Source organism: Rhinopithecus bieti, unplaced genomic scaffold, assembly GCF_001698545.2.
Source record: "Rhinopithecus bieti isolate Rb0 unplaced genomic scaffold, ASM169854v2 scaffold_26424, whole genome shotgun sequence".
Lineage (NCBI taxonomy): Eukaryota > Metazoa > Chordata > Mammalia > Primates > Cercopithecidae > Rhinopithecus > Rhinopithecus bieti.
In genome coordinates, this window is record NW_016811744.1 from 248872 (window position 1) to 271135 (window position 22264).

Here is a 22264-nt window from a genome sequence, read left to right on the forward strand (position 1 = left end):
GCCAGGATGGTCTCGATCTCCTGACCTCGTGATCCGCCCGTCTCGGCCTCCCAAAGTGCTGGGATTACAGGCTTGAGCCACCGCGCCCGGCCACACATAATAAATATTAACTGAAATCCCCTGAAATAGCTCTGATTTTATGAGAAATGTGTTTTTTCTAGCAACCTGTCTCTCAGTTGTTTAACTTCATTTTTAGAAAGTCTGTCACATTGGTGTATCATAGATGCATGTAACAGGGCCTAGGCTTCTCATACAATAAGATTTTAATAATTTGATCACACTAATTTAGGATTTACAACATTACCACCAAACCAATTAGTTTTTGCATAGTAACTAAAGAAAGTATTTTTCAGGGAATGTAAAGTGTACACACATAAAAGGGGAAAACATTTAAACTATTTTAAGGGAACAAATGGTATTTAAGAACATTCATATAATATACATGTTTACTAATCACAAGAATATCTCAAGATTTGGTGAAGATTTTCCCTAGCAGTATTTCACTTGACATTTTGTGTGCACTGGAAAGGGCAAAACATTCAATTATGAATATGTGTCACTGAACCAAACCCCTCCTATCGAATTTGCCTGAATAATTGACATTTTGTGGTTACTATAGTTTTTGTTTTGTTTTGCTTTTTGATTTTGACAGGGTCTTACTCTGTTACCCAGATTGGAGTGCAGTGGCACTATCTCAGCTCACTGCAACCTCTGCCTCCCAGGCTCAAGTGATCCTCCCACCTCAGCCTCCCAAGTAGCTGGGACTACAGATGTGTACCACCAAGCCTGGCTAATTTTTTGTATTTTTGGTGGAGACAGGTTTTCATCATGTTGTCCAGGCTCCTAAGCTCAAACAGTCCGCTCACCTCGGCCTCCCAAATTGCTGGAATTACAGACATGAGCCACTGTGCCCAGCCCTTTTGTTGTACTATAGTATTTTATTAACGTACTAAAATTAAAATTGCCTTGAAAAGTCTGAGGACTCACAGTCATGATGCTACATAGGTGTTTTTTTCCTGAAGAATTAGCTAGAAGCTAATTAACAAAGAAAATGTGGCCTGCCTTCTACCATTTACTCCAGAATAGCCTACAAAGCCCTGTGATCTCCTAGCCATTTCCTTTCCAACCTCATGCCTCCCACCACTCGTACCCCTTTTGCCTTGTGCTGTCCTCCAGCCACACAGGATTTCCTGCAGATGCTCCACAGCAGTACGGCCTCTATACTTGCTCTTCCCTCTGCCTGGAATGCCTCCTGCTTACCCCAACCCCTCCAGGACACTGAGCCGTGACTGGCTCTTTTTTAACATCGTCCTCTCCTCCTTCAGGTTGCCTTTTTAGAAAGGCCTTCTCTGACTCCCCTAAAGATAGCATGCCCATGCATACACCCCAGGCAACCACTCTCGCCCATCACCCTGCTTTGAGTTCCCCATAGTGCTTAAAGCGACCCAAGGTGTATTTATTTGTCTCCATTAAGATGCAGGGCTCCAAAAGAGAGGACTCGTGTCTTGTTTTCTGTTATTTCCCCAGGGCCTAGCTCATTAGGCAATCAATAAGTATTTGTTGAATAAATGAGGAAATCTTTTTACCCTTCAAGGTCTGCTCACATAGCTCCTCTGTAATTTTCCAGGGCAGAATTAATCACTCTGATATATTTATCGCCTGAGTACTTTGTATATATTGCTCTCATGGTGCAATTCACAGAAGAGTGACTTGAGCCTAGCAGGTCCGTCTATTTTCTCTTGATTATAAAGTGTGACAGTAGAGTGTTCTTATTTGTTATATTTGTACTACTACCAGTCCTGACACAAAATAGACACCCTCTTAATTTTTTTAGTTATGTTTCTTCCATTCATTCACCCAACAATATTAATGTGTAGCAGGCACTGATCACAGTGATAAAATATTAATTAGTACTGTGGTTTCTGTCCTCATGAAGCTGTAGATTCTTCCTATTCTTTGAATTCAGCCTGATAAACTTACAGGCATTTTCATAATAGAAAAGGGTAGGATGGGTGGTTGGGTAGAAGGTAAGACCCTTTTTAAAAAGAGGGACGATCTGGCTGGGCGTGGTGGCTCATGCCTGTAATCCCAGCACTTTGGGAGGCCGAGACAGGCAGATCGTGAGGTCAGGAGATAGATACCATCCTGGCTAACACGGTGAAACCCAATCTCTCCTAAAAATACAAAAAATTAGCTGGACGTGGTGGTGGGCGCCTGTAGTCCCAGCTACTCGGGAGGCTGAGGCAGGAGAATGGTGTAAACCCGGGAGGTGGAGCTTGCAGTGAGCCGAGACTGCACCACTGCACTCCAGCCTGGGTGACAGAGCGCGACTCCGTCTCAAAAAAAGAGGGACCATCTGTGCCTCAGTTTCCTTTTTCATATTGCAGCCCCTCTCATGGATGGAAATTGTAATCTGCTTCACTGCCATCTCAGGCCTTCTTACCAAGTTGAGAGTAGGCAAAGAATGGAAAAAAGTGTTCTAGACTGAGGGAATACCATTTACAAATTCACTCGTGTAAGAGGGAGCATGGCAAGTGTGAGAGACTGGAAAGTGTTCTGTGGGACCCAGCTTCATGGAGCCAGGGGTATCATGGCATATGATGAGTCTGGAGAGCTAGCTCGGCAGAAGCTGGACCTCAGGACATGCACACCATGCAAAGGAGTTTGGAAGTTATCTAAGAGCAGTGGGAGGCTGTGGAAGGGTTTAGGAAAGGAGACAACAGATCCAATTTATATAATACAAAAGAACCTCCTGGCTGCAATGTGGGCAAAATGGATCCTAGCAAACCACTGAAGAGGCCATCACAGTAGAGCAAGAAAGGTAGCTTTGGTTTTCTGTAGATGGAGAGAAAAAGGCCAAGTCTAGAAATGCTTGGAATTTAGTACTTAAAACCAACTATGGTGACATGTTAGCTAAATGGAAGAGCGGGGAGGGAAGGAACGGCCAAGATGATTGTTAGTGTTCTCTCCTATTCTGAGGGATGATCATAGCATTCACTGAGACACCTGTCATTGGCATAGGGAGAATCTGATTTAGGAAGGAAAATAGGAGTCATGTTGAATTTGAGGTACCTTTGAGACATCAAAGGGGAGATGATAGGTAAGCAGCTGGTTGAAGAGGTCTGAAAGAAAGAAAAAAATTGTGAGTCATAAGGTGTAGGTGATATTTAAGCCTTGGGTGCAGATCATGCAAGCTGAGAGTTTGGAGTAAAAAGAGGAAAGGCCTCAAGATCAAGCCTTGGGAAACCCAGCATCCGGTGGACCAGGTAAAAGAAGGTGGTCCCTGCAAGGAGATGGAAGATGCAGCCAGAGATAGGAAGAAAGCCAGGACAGTGTTTTGTCATGGGAGCCATGAGAAAAGTAATATATAAACAAGGAAGGAGTGGTTTGTCAAACACTGCTAAGGGAGTGGTTCAGAAGAAAGCACTGAAAAATATCACTTGATTTTGTGATTTGTAGTGGAATGAGAGGGCAGAAGTCAGATGGAGGGGCAGAATATGAATGGAAGGAAAGGAAATGTGAACATTCATTCTATGCATCTAGGGGACAGAAACAAACAGCTAACAAAACAATGGAGTAAGCATGCTGTGTACACCATGCTGTGCAGCAGGAACGGGGCAGCCATCAAGCCCTCCCTGGAAGGAGCAGGGGAAGCCAGGGCAGGCTTTACAGAGGAATTGGTGGTTTATTGAGACCCATCATGCTTGGAATGAGGGATGAGAATAAATCTGTCAGGGAGGGAAGGGGAGAGGGCGTCCTGAACAAAGGCGGTACATGTGCAAAGGCATGAGATATGGGAGTAGCTGTCTTATTTAGGGGTTACAGACTGTTTGATTTGGAGCACAGATTGCCTTTAGAGCCATGACAGGAAATTAATCTTGAAAAGGAAGCAGGGGCCCAATCTTAAAACACTGGGTGTTATAGTGAAGTATTTGTAATTTACCAATGTTTCTCATCTTACCTTTGGAAATATTCTTAATGTCAGAAAACATTAAGTGAGGACTCTTTATAATGCAAACACAAACTTTCAAAATTCATGTTTTAAAATTTAATGAATTTTACATTCTAGTCCATAATATATTTGCTTGTCTTTTTATGTGAAAGTATCTTAGGTTATTTTCCCTTGGGTAAAAATGACTCCACGGATATGAACCCCACTGATTCTGTGGCTCTGGGGAGCTCTTTCCCATTACTGTACATGTCCTCACCCCACATGCCCCCACTCACAAGTCCAGAGAGAACTTAGGGTAGAAATCATCAGTATGTAAGTGGCAGTTGAAGCTTTGGAAGCAGATGAAATTGCTCCAAAATAGAATGCAGAGTGGTGGGAGAAGAGTTGGCCATGCAGCGAGAGATCCTGAACAGCACAAATATTTAAAAGGAGGACAGAAGGAAAACATTGAGAAAATAGTGAGGGATCTGTAGAAGAAGGAAGAGGTCCAAGGTGGAGAAAACGGGGAGGAATTTCATCAATATAAGGATGCTTAGCAGTGCCCAGTGCTACAGAAATCATTGCATGCAAGCTAGTCCCTGAAAGACACAGACGGGATTTGGTGGGTCTTTGATTATTGAAGTTGTTGTGACCTTAATGAAGGCAGATTCAGTCGAGGGGGCAAAAAGAGATTTAGTTGGACTGAGAAAACGATACCAGTTGTGCTTGACCATGCTTTCAAGAAGCTGAGCTTTGAGGGAATAGTAGGAGATACTGCTACCTGGAGGAGATTCAGGGTCATGGGGAATGGTTTCCATGAGGTGGGGATAGAAACATGTTTATATGCTGAGGAAGAGCCAGGGTAGGGGAAGAGATTGAAAATACAAGAGAGTACAGGCCTGCTACCTTATACATAGTAGGAGGTATATTGTAAAAATATTTCTTTAACAAATGACTGTTTACTGTTAAATTCCTCAGTCTCAGTTTCACAGGTGAAATGTATGTTTTATGGGCTACATGTTTTGTGTACTTAATCATAGTTGTATTGATTTTTGTGGGGGTATGTTGTTTTTTAGCCTCAGAATATTCTGTTGACAAGCGAATCTCCATTGGGTGACATTAAGATTGTTGATTTTGGCCTTTCAAGAATATTGAAGAACAGTGAAGAGCTCCGAGAAATTATGGGTACCCCTGAATATGTGGGTAAGTATTCATAAAAGTAGTTTTGCTCTGGGGCCAGGCATCACCTTCATTAGGGGACTTGTCCATGGGGCATGACTCATAGTGGAGCCGGCTATCTGCTATGTTGAAATTCTACCATCAGAGATTTATTCCTTTGGATTACATTTTACAATGGAAAACTTTCAAGAGTAACATACTAAACTGGTGATGTCTTCACTGTCTCTTCACTACAGGGCTAAGAGAATTTGAAGGGATTACTTCTAAAATGAATAGGAGAGGATTTTCTTAACAAAGTAGGATATTAGCTTATTTGAGGGTGGGAGGATATTTAACAAGGATCTTTAAGGATGTTTTGGTTGGTGACAAACATTGACAAAGGCACTGCCATCCTGAGGTTCCATGGAAGTGTGGAGCAGAGAGGGCATCTGGTTGGATCCATGGTTGAGTGTTTCTGGCAGAAAGAAAAAGGAGCTTAAACATTGAAGGTAGCAGCAACAAAGCAGCTGAATGATGATACGCCATGGGTCTAGGCGTATCATCAAAGAAGTCAACTATGACTTTCTTTGATAGACTGAGGAAAATTGGAGTTTGAAAGATTAATAGTTTGATTTTTTTTAAAGGTATCTATAGAATAAGGCTGTGAAATTGAGAGGTTGTGATCAGAGATTAGAATATTAATATTTAGGCCAGGTGCAGTGGCTCACACCTGTAATCCCAGCACTTTGGGAGGCCAAGGTGGGCGGATCAGTTGAGGCCAGGAATCTGAGACCAGCCTGGCCAACATGGCAAAACCCCATCTCTACTGAAAATACAAAAATTAGCCAGGCGTGATGGTGCCTACCTGTAGTCCCAGCTACTCGGGAGGCTGAGGCAGGAGAATGGCGTGAACCTGGGAGGCGGAGCTTGCAGTGAGCCGAGATCATGCCACTGCACTCCAGCCTGGGCGACAGAGGGAGACTCTGTCTCAAAAAAAAAAAAAGGAATATTAATATTTAAAATTTCAGTGGTGAAATAGCTCTTTGTAATTATGAGGACTTGGATGTAAGGCTGGAAAGGCAATTTTTTAGACCAGGAAATCAAGAAGCTGTGAAGGTAGGCTGTCTGGGTCATGGACATCAGTGTGGAAGTCACCTAGGCTGCCAGCAGACCTGGGAGAAGGGAGGGTGGCTGTGGCAGGAACGGAGAAGGCTGTGGCCTGGGCCTGAGGGAAGACTCTCTGCCTGAGAGTAGAAGTGTGAAGTGGGCAAATAGGCTAGAAGAGGGGGAACGAAGAGAGGGGGGTCTCCTTTCAGAGAAGAGGGTAAAAGGAGTAGTTCTTGAAAGACTGAGGATGTTATAGGAAAAGAGCTATCCGGAGCACGGAAAGACTGAGGAGGGGCGATCGGGTTGAAGAAAACAAACCTGAATGGCAATGATCGTCCAGAAAATAATTTAGAGATTTTTTAAAAGATCCTTAATTAGGTAATAAAAGATGCCACAGGCACAGAAACAACCTTTAAAATTTTTTATATATTTTAGTGGGCCAGAATACTTAATTTTCAGTATGCTGACTAATATGCATCATGACCACTAAGTAAGTTTTTGGGATGTGACTTAATAATGTTTCTTTAGGGAAAGCAGCAACCCAAGTGTTTTAGCCAAAATTAATGGGTACCATTGTAAGCTCCAATATACAAGACTGAAGAATGTAGGTCTGTGAGCTGAAAACTCAAAATAGTAATTATTGCCCTGAATGAGGTGGGTTTTTGTTTTGTTATAATGCGTTCTTTGTTGTTGTTGTTTGAGAGAGTCTCACTCTGTCACCAGGCTGGAGTGCAGTGGCACCATCATAGCTTGCTGCAGCTCCCAACTTGAATTCCTCCTGCCTCAGCCTCCCATGTAGCTGGGACCACAGGCACGTGCCAACACAGCGGGCCAGTTTTTTGTTTTTTGTTTTTTTTGGTAAAGATGGAGCTCACTGTGTTGCCCAGGCTAGTGATTTGTTTTAGAGCTTTCTATTCCTTAGTAAATTTTAAGTTTTCTATCAAGAGCCTTTCCCCATCTCACAACATTATAATGGAAATACAAGCTCAATCCAAAAGAAGAAAACTAAAATGATTCAGAAGTACATTATACAGAAAACAAAGGGACTCTCCTCTTTTCCTTCCCTGACTCACCTTTTAAAAGGTGAGTTTGTGCTTCCCACAGTCATTTTACATATACACAGAAACTGGTGTTGAGTTCTGGCCCTGTGTGATCTTGACCTTTAAATCTCTTTATACCTCAGATTCATCTGTCCATAAAAAGGGGCTAGTAATAGTACCGACCTCATAGGGAATTTATAAGGATTTCATTGGATTTGCTGTACAAAGCCCTTAAACCAGTATTCAGCACATAATAAGTACTCAAAAAAGTAAGCTATTGGTATTTCCTGCACCCCTCCTCCCACAGTCTTGCTGTGTGGTCTCTGTTTTACCGTTTCTTCCCCGGTAATTTGGATGCTATGCATTTCATTTTTAATTTCCTAGTCATTTCTTTTGAAACTTTAACATTCACAACCTCTGTTTCTCACTCAACCATTTCAGAAATCAAAATTTAGGAGATTAGCATACCTAGCATTTCCTTTCCAACCTCTTCCTCCCACCCATTTATTCTGTGGGGGTTTGTCACAAATTAGTAGTAGATACATGACCTTGAGTATTTCGTTTTTTCATAGAAATAGAACATTTTCATTCCTTTTTTTAATTGTGATTACCACAGTTTTTTAGTTTTAATCTGTTTTCCATGGATTGAGTACTTATTGATTGCCTATTAATAGTTTAGCCTTCTTATTTGTATAGTTTTGGGAAAAAATTATCTTTAGTTAACTGGATTGAGTAGATTTTTTTAAAGGAGCATTTTTATAATATTTTTCCTGAATCCTTGCATATTTTACAGTGTCTTTCTATTGTGTTTATGTGTGGCAGCAAGTGACTTTATATCAAAGCTTTTTTCTTTTTTTTTTTTTTTTTTTCTTTTTTTTTGAGACATGGTCTCACTCTATCAACCAGGCTGGAGTACACTGGCACTGTCTCGGCTCACTGCAGCCTTTACCTCCCAGGCTCAAGTGATCCTCCCACCTCACCCTCCCCAGTAGCTGGGTCTACAGGCATGCACCATGACACTCAGCTAGCTTTTGTTTAGTTTTTGTAGCGATAGAGTCTTATTGTGTTGCCCAGGCTGGTCTTGAACTCCTGGTTCCAGCGATCCTCCCACCTTGGCCTTGCAAAGTGCTGGGCACCCAGCCTCGAAGCATATTATTTTTCTCAATTCTGTAGATGCAGCTTAGTTGCCTTTGTCCCATGCCTGTAGTCTCAGAATGCCCAATTTTTTTTTTAACCTTGTTGACTTTTTGTTAATGGGTAGATGTTTTCAAAAGCTCACTCTGACTGCAACAGAAAGAATAGATCAGAGGGGTGGGACAAGTAGCTGAAAAGGCCCAGGTGAGAGGAGAAAGTACCATGGGTGAGGGTGGGGCAATGGAGAAGCAGAAATGTCAGTGGCAGTGAGAAAGTTTTAAAAGCCATGATCTGATAGAGACAATGCTTGATTACATAGAAATTGTCAGTTTATATTTGATGTTTTTAAAATATTTAAATATTTGTAAAATACTAGGACTCAACAATGATGGGTAGAAGTGTGAAAAGTAAACAAGTTAATGACAAACATCTAGTTAGGCTTTATTTTAATTCATATTAATTCATGGTAACCTTTCATTTTAGCCCAAACATTGAATAGTGCCTTATAGTTTCTAATGCTTAATTTTTTATCTCTAAGAGCAAATTAGGAATTTTTTCCACAAAACTAAATGTTTTCTTCTCTTTCTGATACTAGCTCCTGAAATTCTTAGTTATGATCCTATAAGCATGGCAACAGATATGTGGTAAGAGTTATTAATGAAAAATTGATCAAATTAGTTTCAAGAAATGAGTATGGTACTAAATATTTCTTGCATTTTCTTTCTAATTTAGGAGCATTGGAGTGTTAACATATGTCATGCTTACAGGAATATCACCTTTCTTAGGCAATGATAAACAAGAAACATTCTTAAACATCTCACAGATGAATTTAAGTTATTCTGAGGAAGAATTTGATGTTTTGTCTGAGTCAGCTGTTGACTTCATCAGGACACTTTTAGTTAAGAAACCTGAGTAAGTATTATTTTTAGTAGTTTAATATTGATCTTTAAATTTTTTTATTGAATCTCCTCCAACCAAAAATAGTTCAACATCTAAAACACCAAAATGGGAACACAAAAGTGAGACCCTTGACTTAATATAACCTTTGAAAGAAAAGGGGGCAAAAATGAAAATATTTTGAGAAAATGTGAACCATACCTCAGTATAACAGGATTTAAATATTAATTAGCAAGACTGTATTATTGCAAATGTGTCACGGCAGTAAATAGCACTCATAATTCATGGTTAGTAGAAATTGACAGTGAAATGACAGCTAGTCTCTAGCAGATACTTCCCATCTGTTCTTGGTGTCTCTCAAGAGAGCGTTTCAGACATAACTTACTGAAAATATTTCAACATTTTCACAAAATTTTCAGCATTGTGGGAAATTGCACCCAAATTCCAAGACTAATAGTTTTATTCAGGAATCACAGTAAGATTTTTGCCAACTTGTCATACTTCCCAAAGTATAATACAATAAATACAGTACCTTATGCTCTAATTTTAACTGAAGTTCTAACATGTCTTAACTGTAAAACATGTATCTTTACAGGGATCGAGCCACTGCTGAAGAATGTCTAAAGCACCCCTGGTTGACACAGAGCAGTATTCAAGAGCCTTCTTTCAGGATGGAAAAGGCACTAGAAGCAAATGCCCTCCAAGAAGGTCATTCTGTGCCTGAAATTAATTCAGATACTGACAAATCAGAAACCGAGGAATCCATTGTAACCGAGGAGTTAATTGTAGTTACTTCATATACTCTAGGACAATGCAGACAGTCTGAAAAAGAGAAAATGGAGCAAAAGGCCATTTCCAAACGATTTAAATTTGAGGAACCTTTGCTACAAGAAATTCCAGGAGAATTTATCTACTGAGCAGTATTTCTCTTTAGAACTTTAAGATTTCTACATTGAAAATGTTAATATTATTTATGGACCTCTGGCCAAATGGTACGTGTACTGGAAGTGGATAATCAGTATCACTTACACAAACAAAAATAACTTTGTCAAAATTGTGGAGTTAGGTGGAAGCCACATTTTAAAAGTTGCCAACCAGGAGATTTAACAGGTACAGTTATCCATTTCAATGTTATTTTTAAGAAGGGGAGATGTTGGTACCTTTTAATTCTACACCCAGTTTCTCCAGAATGAGAATTTGTGTACAAAGATATTTGTATTCACTTTCTTTAAGAAATCCAAGTAAAAGTGCCAAAACTACATTTCTGTAAATCTCTTGCATTATTCATATGTGTATCTATATCTGCATATTTGTTAATGTGTTTACTAAAATTGCTACTTTTTCACCTTGGATTTGTTTTTGGCAAAATTTTAGTTTAAGCAGACATCTAAATTTTCGAGACCTAGAATAACATTCACTAAAGTTTGATACTGTCTTTTTTTAATATTTTCTTACTGCTTTATAGTGACTTGATTTGGTTTCTGTTGTGTTTTTGCCTAAATGCTTGTGACATGTAAGTGAAAAACCGTAATTTTTTTTCTCTTCAGTGTCACTAGTAAGAGAGGTGGTAATTTTTCACCTCTGAAATTATTCTGGTTTAAGTGTCAGCTCTTCAGCCACTTCCCTCATCACACCACACTCACATGCATCTGCGCTCTCTCACATGCTGTACCCCTGCCGCTTCCTGGCACCTCCCCCCATGCTTCTCATTTAATTTTGGCCAGTTGTAGGTATCAGTGTGATCTGATCAACACTCTGGTTACCTTGGTCAGTGAAAAGATACTACTATATTGCTTTTGTCCCAAAGTAAGTAAAATCCCCTAGAACAGAGAGAGAGTGTGTCTTCATGCCGACCACTGAGCCTGTTTCTACTGAATTTCTTATCAGCCCTCAAGCTCTGCTAGGAAAAGTTATAAAATGCCAAAATATTTAGAAACATTTACTTTGTCCATAAAAAATTTACATTGGATACTCTGTAATTAGGAGGTACTTTGTCCCAAAAAGATGTATAAGAACGTACTAATAGTTTTATTTGATTAGGATTGAACAGTTCAAGTGTATCTAGGCCCCACAGTGACCAGTAAAGTCCAATTTAAAAATGGAAATGTGAAAGTGTATGCCGAATACCTTAAAGTAACTAATCATCCTCACACACAGAAGTCTGAGAGTCTTTATTTATCTTTTATTAGGCTCAGCGCATTAAATATTTGCCTATCACTTGTGCGCTGTGTACCATGGCCATGCCTTGCTCTGCACTATGAACAACTCAGACCTGTCCCTTCACGGTCTGATTAGGGTGCTGCACAAAGCTTTCTCCCTAACATGGTTTCTCAGCTGTCAAAATCATGAAAATGACAGCACCTAATCACTATTTTAAAGTATGTACAGTAAATACCCAAATGTGTGTAAATGTCATAGACATATACAAAGTCAGTAATCTCGCCCAGTCCTGCTGTGTGAACCTGTCGAAGCACCTGGGAGCGCTCTTTATACCATTAGATGAAATTCATCAGGCAGTTCAGACAACCAGGTTGCACTGTTTTCTCATTAAATTGGCTTGCTTTATATAGTTTCTTGGAATCTAGCACTCCTAAACAAGCTCCAAAAAGCAGAAGAAGAAATTGTGCCACAGTGATAGAGTTTTTAATGAACACCCATGGCCACCGTGTTGAGTCTCAGGTAAGTCTTGGAAGAAGTAAAACACAGTATTAGGCAAATTTGTATAAGTATCTCTCTGAAAAAATAGGGAGGAGGTGACCAGCAAAAAATACTCACTATTGAATGACACGTTTGTACTTGACGGATCTGTCAGCAGGTTTTAAAATCAGAATCATTTTTAAAATGATTTTAAAATCATTTAAAATAGCTTTTTAAAAACCATTTTATACTCGTAATAAATATATTTAATATAATTGCTGTATTTGTGAAAAAGATCTGTTTTCTTTTAGCTGGCCACTTCAGTTTGCTGCGTGTCTTTAGCTGCTGTTGTGCCTTAAATACTGAGTCATAGGGTGCTTTTTTAAGAAGCCCTTCAGAATATACTTGTAAAGATAAATTGGCATTTTTTGGTTTATAAGATAAAAACAGGGCATGAAGAACCTTCATAATACTAGGCCAAATAAAATCTGTTAATAGCTGTCAGCTAGTTCTACACTTATCTAAAGCTGTTAATGTTCCTTTTTTTCTATCACCAAATTTATAAAGGACTAAACAGTGCTATTGAGTTTACTTGGTTTATAAATCCAGTTTTAACTATAATTCAACAGTATTTTGGTGGGATGAGATGTTTATGAAATATGCAAAATGTATAAGTAGTTTTAATCAACTGGGAAATGATAGTTGATCTTGTGTTTTGTTGTTTTCACATGAAAACTAGGAGGTAATTGATACCTTTCTCTAGTAGTGGTATAGAGGAAAGACAGATGCTCATTGTTGAGTATCTTCAATTTTTCCAGCTAACCTCAGTTTGGAAGAAAAATGTATTAAAGGGTTATAAAGATCACTTAGAGAATGTGAGACAGAATGTGAATTATAGTCTTCAGTAATGTAATGGGGGTGGTGCGTGGCTCAGTCCATAGAGGCCTATGCATGTTTAGAAGAAATAAATACCAATTCATGGACACCAACATACATGAATACAGACAGGAGAAAGATGACTAGCATTGGCAAACTCATCCTAAATACATTTTAAATTCAAACCTCAATTTGAATTGCGCTGATAAAAATGAAAAATAGCCATGTACTGTATTTACTGTCCAAGATTGGCCATCTCATCCATTCTATCTGTTGCGGAACTTAAAAAGCTAGATTGAATACCTTAATCTTAACCTCGAGAGCCTTAATCAGTATTGTTTTGTTTTGGAGAGAAGGGGATATAATTTACATATCATGAAATGTACAGATCTAAATCCATACAGTCTCATCAGGCTTGACAAATGTATTCACTCCTTTAACCACACTCCTGTTCTGTTGCACTAGTTTTCCTTATCCTCAAACTCATATACTTGGAATCATACAGCAGGCACCATTTGGCTTCTGTAACTCAGCATGATGTCTTTGAGATTCATCTATGTCGAGGTTTATATCAGCAGTTTGTTCCGTTTTTGTTTTGTTCTGTTGTGTCTTGTTTTGAGATGGAGTTTTGCTGTTGTTGCCCAGGCTGGAGTGCAATGGCGGGATCTTGGCTCACTGCAACCTCCGTCTCCCAGGTTCCAGGGATTCTCCTGCCTCAGCTTCCCAAGTAGCTGGGATTACAAGCATGCACCACCACACCTGGATAATTTTTGTATTTTTTTTTTTAGTAGACATGGGGTTTGACCATGTTGGTCAAGCTGGTCTCAAACTCCTGACCTCAAGTAATCCACTCTCCTCGGCCTCCCAAAGTGTTGGGATTACAGGCATGAGCCACCGTGCCCAGCCTGGTTTGTTCCTTTTTATTGTTGTGTCATGCTATTTGAATGCATGAATTTATGTAGCTATCCTTCTGTTCATGGACCCCTGAGCTGTTTCCATGGGGCTATTATAAATGTGCTATACATATTCTTGGACAGGAATTTTTATGGACATGTTTTCATTTCTCTTGGATTAAAAAGCTAGGAGTAGAATTGCTAGGTCTTATGGTAGCTGTATATTTAACTTTTTAAGAAACTGTCCAACAGTTTTCTAAAACCATTGTGCTGTTTTCTGTTCCTACCAGCACATTGTATTTTGGTTGTTTTGTACATCCTTGCCGACATTTGGTATTATCCGCCTGTTTCATTTTAGCCATGCTCCTGGATGTGTGGCGGTATCTCATGGTGGTTTAGTTTGCATTTCCCTGATGACTAACGGACAGTACTTTTCATGTCCTTTTTTCCTTTTAATTGGATAGGACTCCTTTGTGCATTCTGGACATAAAGGATTGTCAGATTTGTGTGTCACATATATCTTTTCCCATCTATAGCTTGCCTGTTTTCTCAATAGTATCTGTTGATGAGAAGAAGGGTTTAGTTTTGGTGAAATCCAATTTATGGCTTTTTGTTTTATAGTTGATGTTTTCTGTGTGCTCTTTAAGAAGTCTTTGCCTACCCAAGCTTATGAAGATACTGTCTTTTCTTAGGAGTATGATAGTTGTAGCGAATATTCAGGTCTGTGATTCACCTTGAATTAGTACTTTTATATGCCATGAGGTAGGTAGGCATCAAATACCTTTGAACATTCTAGTGAATGTTCAGGGTTCCAGCACCACTTGTCAAGAGATTCTCCTTTCACCGTTAAACTGTTTTGGTGCCCGGTCTAAAATCATGTGATCATATATCTGTGGATCTAGTTTTCTGTTCCATTCTGTTATCTTTTTGTCAAAACTTGGTAAGTCTTGATCTCAGGTAAAACAGACATTCTAATTTCTTCTTCTGCAAATTGCTTTGTTTATTCTAGGTCCTTTGCATTTCCAAATAAATTTTGTCAATTTCTACCAAACTACTCCCAGAAAAGCCCTGTGGATTTTAAGATTCACTGAATCTATAAATCAAGTAGTCATCCAATCCATAAACATGTTTTTCCATTTACTTCATTTTTTTCTCAGCAGTGTTTTACATTTTTCAGTGCAGAGATCCTGTATATCCTTTAACTTTATCCCTGTGTATTTCATGGTTTTGATGCTGTTGTTTTTTGGATACTCTTCATATTTCAGTTTTTTGTTTGCTTTTAATACCCCAGCTCTCATTTTTAGCTTATCATGCCTAACTAGAACTGTGTTATAAATTATTTAAATGAGTCTTTTGAAACTTTTGTTGGTAACAGTGGGAGTAAGTTTGCTGAACTGAAATTTATAGTAACAAAATTGGACGGAATCCCTCCTCTATTTTTTCAAATTAGAGATGCAGTAATGGAACTGCAGAGGGAATATGTGATTTGTCCAAGAGCTCACAGCTAGTTATGGGCAGAACAAAGGACAGAATCATTCAGATTTCCTGACTGCTCATCAAGAACTTTTATCTCAGTGGATACTACCTTTGGCCCCATTTTAATGTCCAAAGTAGTTTTTAAAAATTACTTTTGTGTAACTTAATTTTGGGTTTCTTTTTTAATAACTAGAGGACAGGTAACCTGAGATGAGGCTAGTGCAGAGGTCAGTATTCTGTGGCCTGTGCTGCCTGTTTGGTGAGGTTTTATTGGAACAGCCACACCCGTGTGTTTACATTTTGTCTGTGGATGCCTTCACACTACATCACGCAGGTGAATACTTGTGACAGAGATCTGAAGGCCTGTACAGCCTAAGGTATTTAGTGTCTGGCCCTTTACAGAAAAGTTTGCCAACCCCAGGCAATTATAATCTAAATATATTTAAAATAGATATTTTCTATTTAAAACCAATCTTGACACAGTCCTTTGGGGAGCAGCTTATTTTACATGGCAGGATAATCTTATGACTTGATTACATTTTCTCCTTGCCATTTTTATTGAAATAAGTGGAGATTTTATTTACTAAAATAAAACTATTTTCCTAAATATGTTAGCAGCAGAAAAGTGTCTCAGTTCAATACATTGTGATGGGTTTGCATGAAAATTAGTATATCTTTAGTTATCTCTATTAGGTAACCAGCTTTCTAATAAATTGTAAGAGAAGTATACCTAGAAGATAAATCAAAATATTTGGGAAGAGGTATGTTTAATCCTCAGCTGGAATTATTCAGGCGAGGAGGATTGTCACCTCATCCCTGCCCCCGTTTTTTTCTCTAAGCCAATAAAACTGTACCCTGTCCCTTTTAAAGCAGCATATTCAATAATTTCATCCTATACTTTTTAAAGTTTTTGATTTTGCAATAGTTACAGACTTACAGGGAGTTGAAAAGACAGTACAGATACATCTTACATAACTACAGGAAATTGGTATTTGCACAATGTATATCGTTTTATGCCATTTTATCTTCCTACCAACACATTTGAGATACAGAACTGCTTCATTGCTATATAAAGATCTGTTGATATCTACATTTTACCAGTTTGAGTGAAATGTAGAAAACTCTCTTGCCCGTCCCCTCCCCACCCCATTTATAACTGTCTTAAACATAACCTGCTACGTACATTGAGATCTATGTCACACAATTTTGCTTCTACTACCAAATAATTTAGAAACCTCAAGAAGGAAAGTCTATTGTATTTACCCATATTTTTGCTGTTTCCATCGTTCTTCCTGACATCCCCAAACTTTTTTTTTTTTAAACGTTTCCTTTCTGGTTCAAGAACTTCCTTTAGGGTAGGTCTATTCAAGGTCTGTAGGGTAAACTCATTCAACAAATTCTTTCAGTTTTCTGTTATCCAAGAATGTTTTTATTACCCCGTAATTCCTGAAGGATCATTTCACCAAATACGGAATTTGGAATTGACAGTTTTGTTTTGAGGCAGTCTCGCTCTGTTGCCCAGGCTGGAGTGCAGTGGTAGGATATCGGCTCACTGAAACCTCCACCTCCCAGGTTCAAGCAATTCTCATGCCTCAGCCTCCCAAGTAGCTGAGATTACAGGCACGCGCCACCATGCCTGCCTAATTTTTGTATTTTTAGTAGAGACAGGGTTTTGCCATGTTGGCCAGGCTGGTCTCAAACTCCTGACTTCAAGTGATCTGCTCACCTTGGTCTCCCAGAGTGCTGGGATTACAGGCATGAGCCACCATGCCCAGCCACAGGCTGACAGTTCTTTTGGCACTAAAATAATTTGTCTCACTTCCTTCTGGCCTCCATGGTTTCCAAAGAGAAATCCACTGTCATCTGACTTACTTTTCCCTATAGGTAAGATGTCATTTCTTTCTTGATGCTTTCAAGCTTTTTTCTTTGTCTTTAGTTTTCAGAAGTCCTATCATGGATTTCTTTGGGTTTCACTCAGCTTCTTAAATACAGGCATACCTCAGAAATATGCATCACTTTCAGTTCCAGACCACTGCAATAAACCAAATACCACAAGAAAGCAAGTCACATGAATTTTTTGCCTTTCCAGTGCATATAACATGGCTTATACTGTAGTTGAAGTGAGTAGTAGTGTTATGCCTAAAAATAATGTACATACATTAATTTAAAAGTATCTAGATGGCATCTTTTAAATGCAAGAGGAGGATAGGAAAAGATAATAATTTTAAAATACCTTACTGCTGAGAAATGCTAACAACCATTCACTGAGTCATAATCTTTTTGCTGGTGGACGGTCTTGCCTTGATGTTGATGGCTGCTGACTGATCAGGGTGGTGGTTGCTGAAGCCTGCAATGACTGTGGAAATTTCTTAAAATAAGACAACAGTGAAGTTTGCTGCATTGATTAACTCCTTCTTTCATGAAAGTTCCTCTGTAGCATGCAATGCTGTTTGATAGCGTTTACCCACAGTAGAACTTTTCAAAATTAGGGGTCAATTCTCTCAAACCCTACCACTGCTAAGTTTATGGAATATTCTAAATCTTTTGGTTGTCATTTCAACAATGTTCACAGCATCTTCACCAGTAGTAGATTCCATCTCAAGAAACTACTTTCTTTGCTCATCCATGAGAAGCAACTTCTCATCCATACAAGTTTGATCCTGAGATTACAGCAATTTAGTCACATCTCCAGGCCCCTCTACTCCTAGTTCTCTTGCTGTTTTCACCCCATCTATAGTTCCTTCCTCCTCTGAAGTCTTGAAACCCTCCAAATCCTCCATGAGGATTAGAATCTGTTTCTTCCAAACTCCAAATAATGTTGATATTTTGACCTCCTCCCATGAATTGAATGCTCTTGATGGCATCTAGAATGGTGAATCCTTTCCAGAAGGTTTTCAACTGACTGCCCAGAACCATCAGAGAAATCACAAAATGTATTTCTTAAATAGTAAGTCTTGAGAGTCAAAAGTACTCCTTGATCCATGCGCAGCAGAATGGATACTCTGTTAGCCGGCATGAAACAACATTCATCTCCTTGTACATCTTTATCAGAGCTCTTGGGTGACCAGGTGCATTGTTAATGAGTAGCAATATTTTGGTTTTTTGGGTTTGTTTTTTGAGACAAGGTTTCACCATGTTGCCCAGGCTGGTCTGGAACTCCTGACATCAAGCAGTCCACCTGCCCCAGCTTCCCAAAGTGCTGGGATTACAGGCGTGAGCCACTGCACCCGGCCATATTTTGAAAGAAATCTATTTTTTCTGAGCACTGAGTCTCAACAGTGGGCTTATTCAGTAGACCATGCTGTAAACAGACCAGCTGTCATCCAGGCTTTGTTGTTGCGTTTATACAGCATATCTTAAGGGCCCTAGGATTTTCAGAATAGTCAGTGAGCATTGGCTTTAACTGAAAGTCACAGCTGCACTAGCCCCTGACAAGAGTCAGCTTGTCCTTTGAAGCCAGGCATTGAGGTTTTCTAACTATGAAAGTCCTAGATGGCATCTTTTTCCAATAGTGTCTACTGCAGTGATCAAGTTCCAGCCTGCTCAGAATCACCCATGAAGGCATTAAGTGCACAGGAAGTAAATGTGAAGAGAAAAAATACCCAAGATAGCGGCTTTCAAATAGAAATCAAGGAGCTATTCACTACATAATACTATTTCCTATCAGGTGGATTAGAAAAGCCTCTTCATTAATTCAAACTCTACACTTATTTTTACTTCAGAACAGATGGCCAACCTAAGCCCTGGTTTTCTATAATCTGGCCATAGCAAAGAAACAAAAAAAATTGATTATTAAACTGATGCGCTACCTATTGCGCTAACGAGGCACCTACAAAAAAAATTCAAACACTAAAATGAAGTAGAAGTTGTCAGAGAATAGACAGATAGGAAGCAATACATAAATTCACAACATACAATAGGACAGTGTGTAACTTAAAGAGCAAAAGCACAAACTGTACAGTGCTCTGCCATTTATTTTAAAAGGCTGTAGAGATTGGAATATTTATCTAAACACACTGACAAAAGCACTCTCAGGGGGAGACTTTTCACTGTATAATCTACTCAAAGAACACACAAACATGTTTTTAAAGAAACAACTCCAGAATAGAGATAACTTGCGACAACTGAAGACCTCATATTCTACCAGCATGTTTAAGCTCATTTTTTTCTTTTTTTCTGAGAGGCTTCTCTTCACTGAATATTAAGAATGTAGGAAGAGAGCTCATGGCTGTCCTTCATTGTAGACAACTACAATGGCATTAAGCCTGCTAATGCTAAGAGGGTTAAACTGACCTTTTCAAAGCACAGATACCAGATTTCTGTTTTTGTAGGCTCTGGTGCCCAGAAGGAAGTTCTTTTGCTTTGTTTCCTTATAAGACTAATAAAACCTAAGGATACGATTATCTAACATGCAGTTAAGTTGTTTGGAAAGCAGATAGGTAAGAACCTGTTAGCTTTTTCCTTTCCTTCCCTTTCCCTTCTTTTTCTTTCCTTTTTTTTTTTTTTTTCTCTCCTGAGACGGAGTTTTGCTCTTGTTGCCCAGGCTGGAGTGCAATGGTTGAAATCTTGGCTCACTGCAGCCTCTGCCTCCTGGATTCAAGCAATTCTCCTGCCTCAGCCTCCCAAGTAGCTGGGATTACAGGCACCTGCCACCACACTCAGCTAATTTTTTTGTATTTTCCGTAGAGATGAGATTTCACCATGTTGGCCAGGCCTCCTGACCTCAGGTGATCCTCCTGCCTCGGCCTCCCAAAGTGCTGGGATTACAGGCATGAGCCACCACGCCCAGCCAGATGCTGTTACCTTCAAACTAACTTTCCTAAGTTAACTTTATGTGTATATGTACACACATAAATTTTCTAAGCTTTCAAAATGTTTGGAATAAAAATTATTTTGCAAATCTTCAACTGGGCAGATGGTTGGTATCTGAAATAGAAATAAATGCAAACAAAATATTCCAAAGTGATGGAGAATGTCCACAATCTACTTAACAACATGAATTCAAGGTAGAGTGAAAAACCAAAGTGGTCTTCCTCATCATTCTCATGTCAATAATTTAGAAAAAATCCCTTCAGTACTACTGAGCTTTAGGCTTTGTAATGAGGACTGAAAAATTCCAGGGGAAAGGAAGAGGAAGAGAAAGGAAAGAAATGAGAACTAGCAAAGATCAACAAACATTTTATTAATTCTGATTCCTTTTATCTTTTGCTTTTTTATACAAAGCACTTTTAAATCAATTATCTTCAATTTATAATAGTTTCTTTCGGATTCAGTTTAAAAATGACAAATAGCATTCGTTGTGCCCAAGTTGGAATTATACCAAAATTACCATGTACTGGCACATACAATCATCCCACTGGTGTCTGGAAAACTGGGTTGCAGGAGTGTCTGCCACTCAGATGGGCCACCACCCTAGTGGGCATATGGTAGAGATGAGGATGGACTAGAAGCGCGCTGGGTCTGCTGGGTCGTCTCTACTGCTTTTTCACTTCATCACCGTTTTCCCCACTGAGCTTGAACACAGGAATCTGCTGACCATCCTTGAGCTCTAAAAAGACCTCATCAAGGTGCCACCTGAGAGAAACCAAAAGTACACTATCTCTAATCTGTGAACACTGAGGCAACAGCCATAGTCAAAAAAAGGGGCGCACAAAGCAGTTGTTTTGAATAATGCCTTAAATCTTTTTAAACATTTTGTGTGAGTACTGTGTCAACACAATTCGTAACATTCTACCATGGGCTTTCATTATTTAACCAGCTTCGACTTCAAGGCAGGCTTAACAACGACAGGCGAATGGAAGGACATCAGGAAGGAGAAGGAGTAGTTTATTTCTCATTTCCTAATTCACACTGACCTTCAGTTCCTGGCGTGGAATCCAGCCAGCTCGTGCACTAATCCCAGGCTCAGAGGTCAGTGAGCCCAGGGTGAGCTAGGTGGGCCCCTCCTGGTCCTTTTGTCTTTGGGAATTAAAACACAGCCTGGCTAAACAGCAAACATCTATGAGAGAGGCTTCCCGTGGGGGAAGTGAGTGGATGTAGCTACTGGCAACCAGACAAGCAAAGCCAATTAAGGGGTGGAGAGCTTATGCAAAGAATGTGATGAATAAATTCTGGAACAAGAATCCATGCCCTTTATTCATTTGTAACAATCGAGGCAGTGAAGTGAGAAGCTGTAACATAGCATCAAATTATGACAGACCTAGATCACTATAACTGGAAAGTTTTACGAATTCAACGACATAAGGAGAGGGCAATTCAGTAGACTGTATGGATAAACTGGACTCAGCTAAGAGCCACAGTACTGGCTTGCTGCCCAGGCCACGAAGCTTTCAGCTTCAAGCTTGAAATACAGTTCTTCCTATGCCCACAGCAATTTACCAACAAATGAAAACACAGGGTTGCTTCCGTCAGGAAGTCCTCCTCCCACCCCCTGGACTGCCGTCACCTTCCCAGGATACCTCTGAAAGGGGCCACCTCTGGAGGAGCGGACGTAGAGAAGGCCCTCTGACTTGGATCCAGAGACAGGAATCTTCAACTGTGGTGTAAAATGACAGAAAGGAGAGATGTAATTGGATACATTATTGTCATTGCAGAAGATGATGACAAAATGATGCTTTCTAGAGCTAAGCCTATAAAATCCAGTGATTCTCCACAGAAGTGAGCTGTTTTCTAACAGCCCAGCTGGAGAATCCACTTGATTTTCCAAATGTCCTGCCCCTCTTTGGTTGGCTGGTAAGGTCAATGGCAGTCTTTGCATTTGGCACAGAGGCCTCCTATGATCCTACTTCCAATGATCGTTCAAAAGTCCACTGTTAAAAAGGAGCAAACTCCTGACACACGCAGCAACATGGATGAGTATCAAAAATACGCCAAGTCAAAGGGCTTTACACAGGAGAAGTATATAACTATTTATGTTCAATTTTAGAACAGGCTAAACTATGCTGGAAACCTGTTATTTTGATGGATTACAAAGTAATTTTCAAACATTAAAAAAGAAAAGTGACTGCCTCTGGTAGAGTTGGAAGATGTGAGAAGGGACCCACTGGGTAGGGCACAAGGGAATTCAGGTGCTGGGAGCAATCTACATCTAGATAACGGCTTGAGTGACACGACTG

At 39.6% G+C, this 22264-nt stretch overlaps 2 protein-coding genes across 8 annotated transcripts in view; one reads left to right on the forward strand and one right to left on the reverse strand.

The window, feature by feature from the left end:
- Positions 1 to 11375, forward strand: part of STK17A (serine/threonine kinase 17a) — a 44933-nt gene extending 33558 nt beyond the window's left edge. For 2 of the 3 annotated variants that reach the window (XM_017894922.1, XM_017894924.1), the window contains exons 4-7: positions 5008 to 5134; positions 8966 to 9014; positions 9103 to 9282; positions 9863 to 11375. In XM_017894922.1, the coding sequence (XP_017750411.1) occupies positions 5008 to 5134; positions 8966 to 9014; positions 9103 to 9282; positions 9863 to 10184 (678 nt within the window). In that variant the 3' untranslated portion in view covers positions 10185 to 11375. The remainder of the gene's footprint in view (positions 1 to 5007; positions 5135 to 8965; positions 9015 to 9102; positions 9283 to 9862) is intronic. The other variant, XM_017894923.1, reaches the window with a different exon arrangement.
- Positions 11376 to 20311: 8936 nt separating this feature from the next.
- COA1 (cytochrome c oxidase assembly factor 1) overlaps positions 20312 to 22264 on the reverse strand; it is a 95043-nt gene continuing 93090 nt past the window's right edge. For all 5 annotated transcript variants that reach the window (XM_017894927.1, XM_017894930.1, XM_017894926.1 and 2 more), the window contains exons 5-6: positions 21608 to 21684; positions 20312 to 20723 (exon numbers count right to left, since the gene is read on the reverse strand). In XM_017894927.1, coding sequence (XP_017750416.1) covers positions 20624 to 20723; positions 21608 to 21684 — 177 coding nt within the window. In that variant the 3' untranslated portion in view covers positions 20312 to 20623. The remainder of the gene's footprint in view (positions 20724 to 21607; positions 21685 to 22264) is intronic.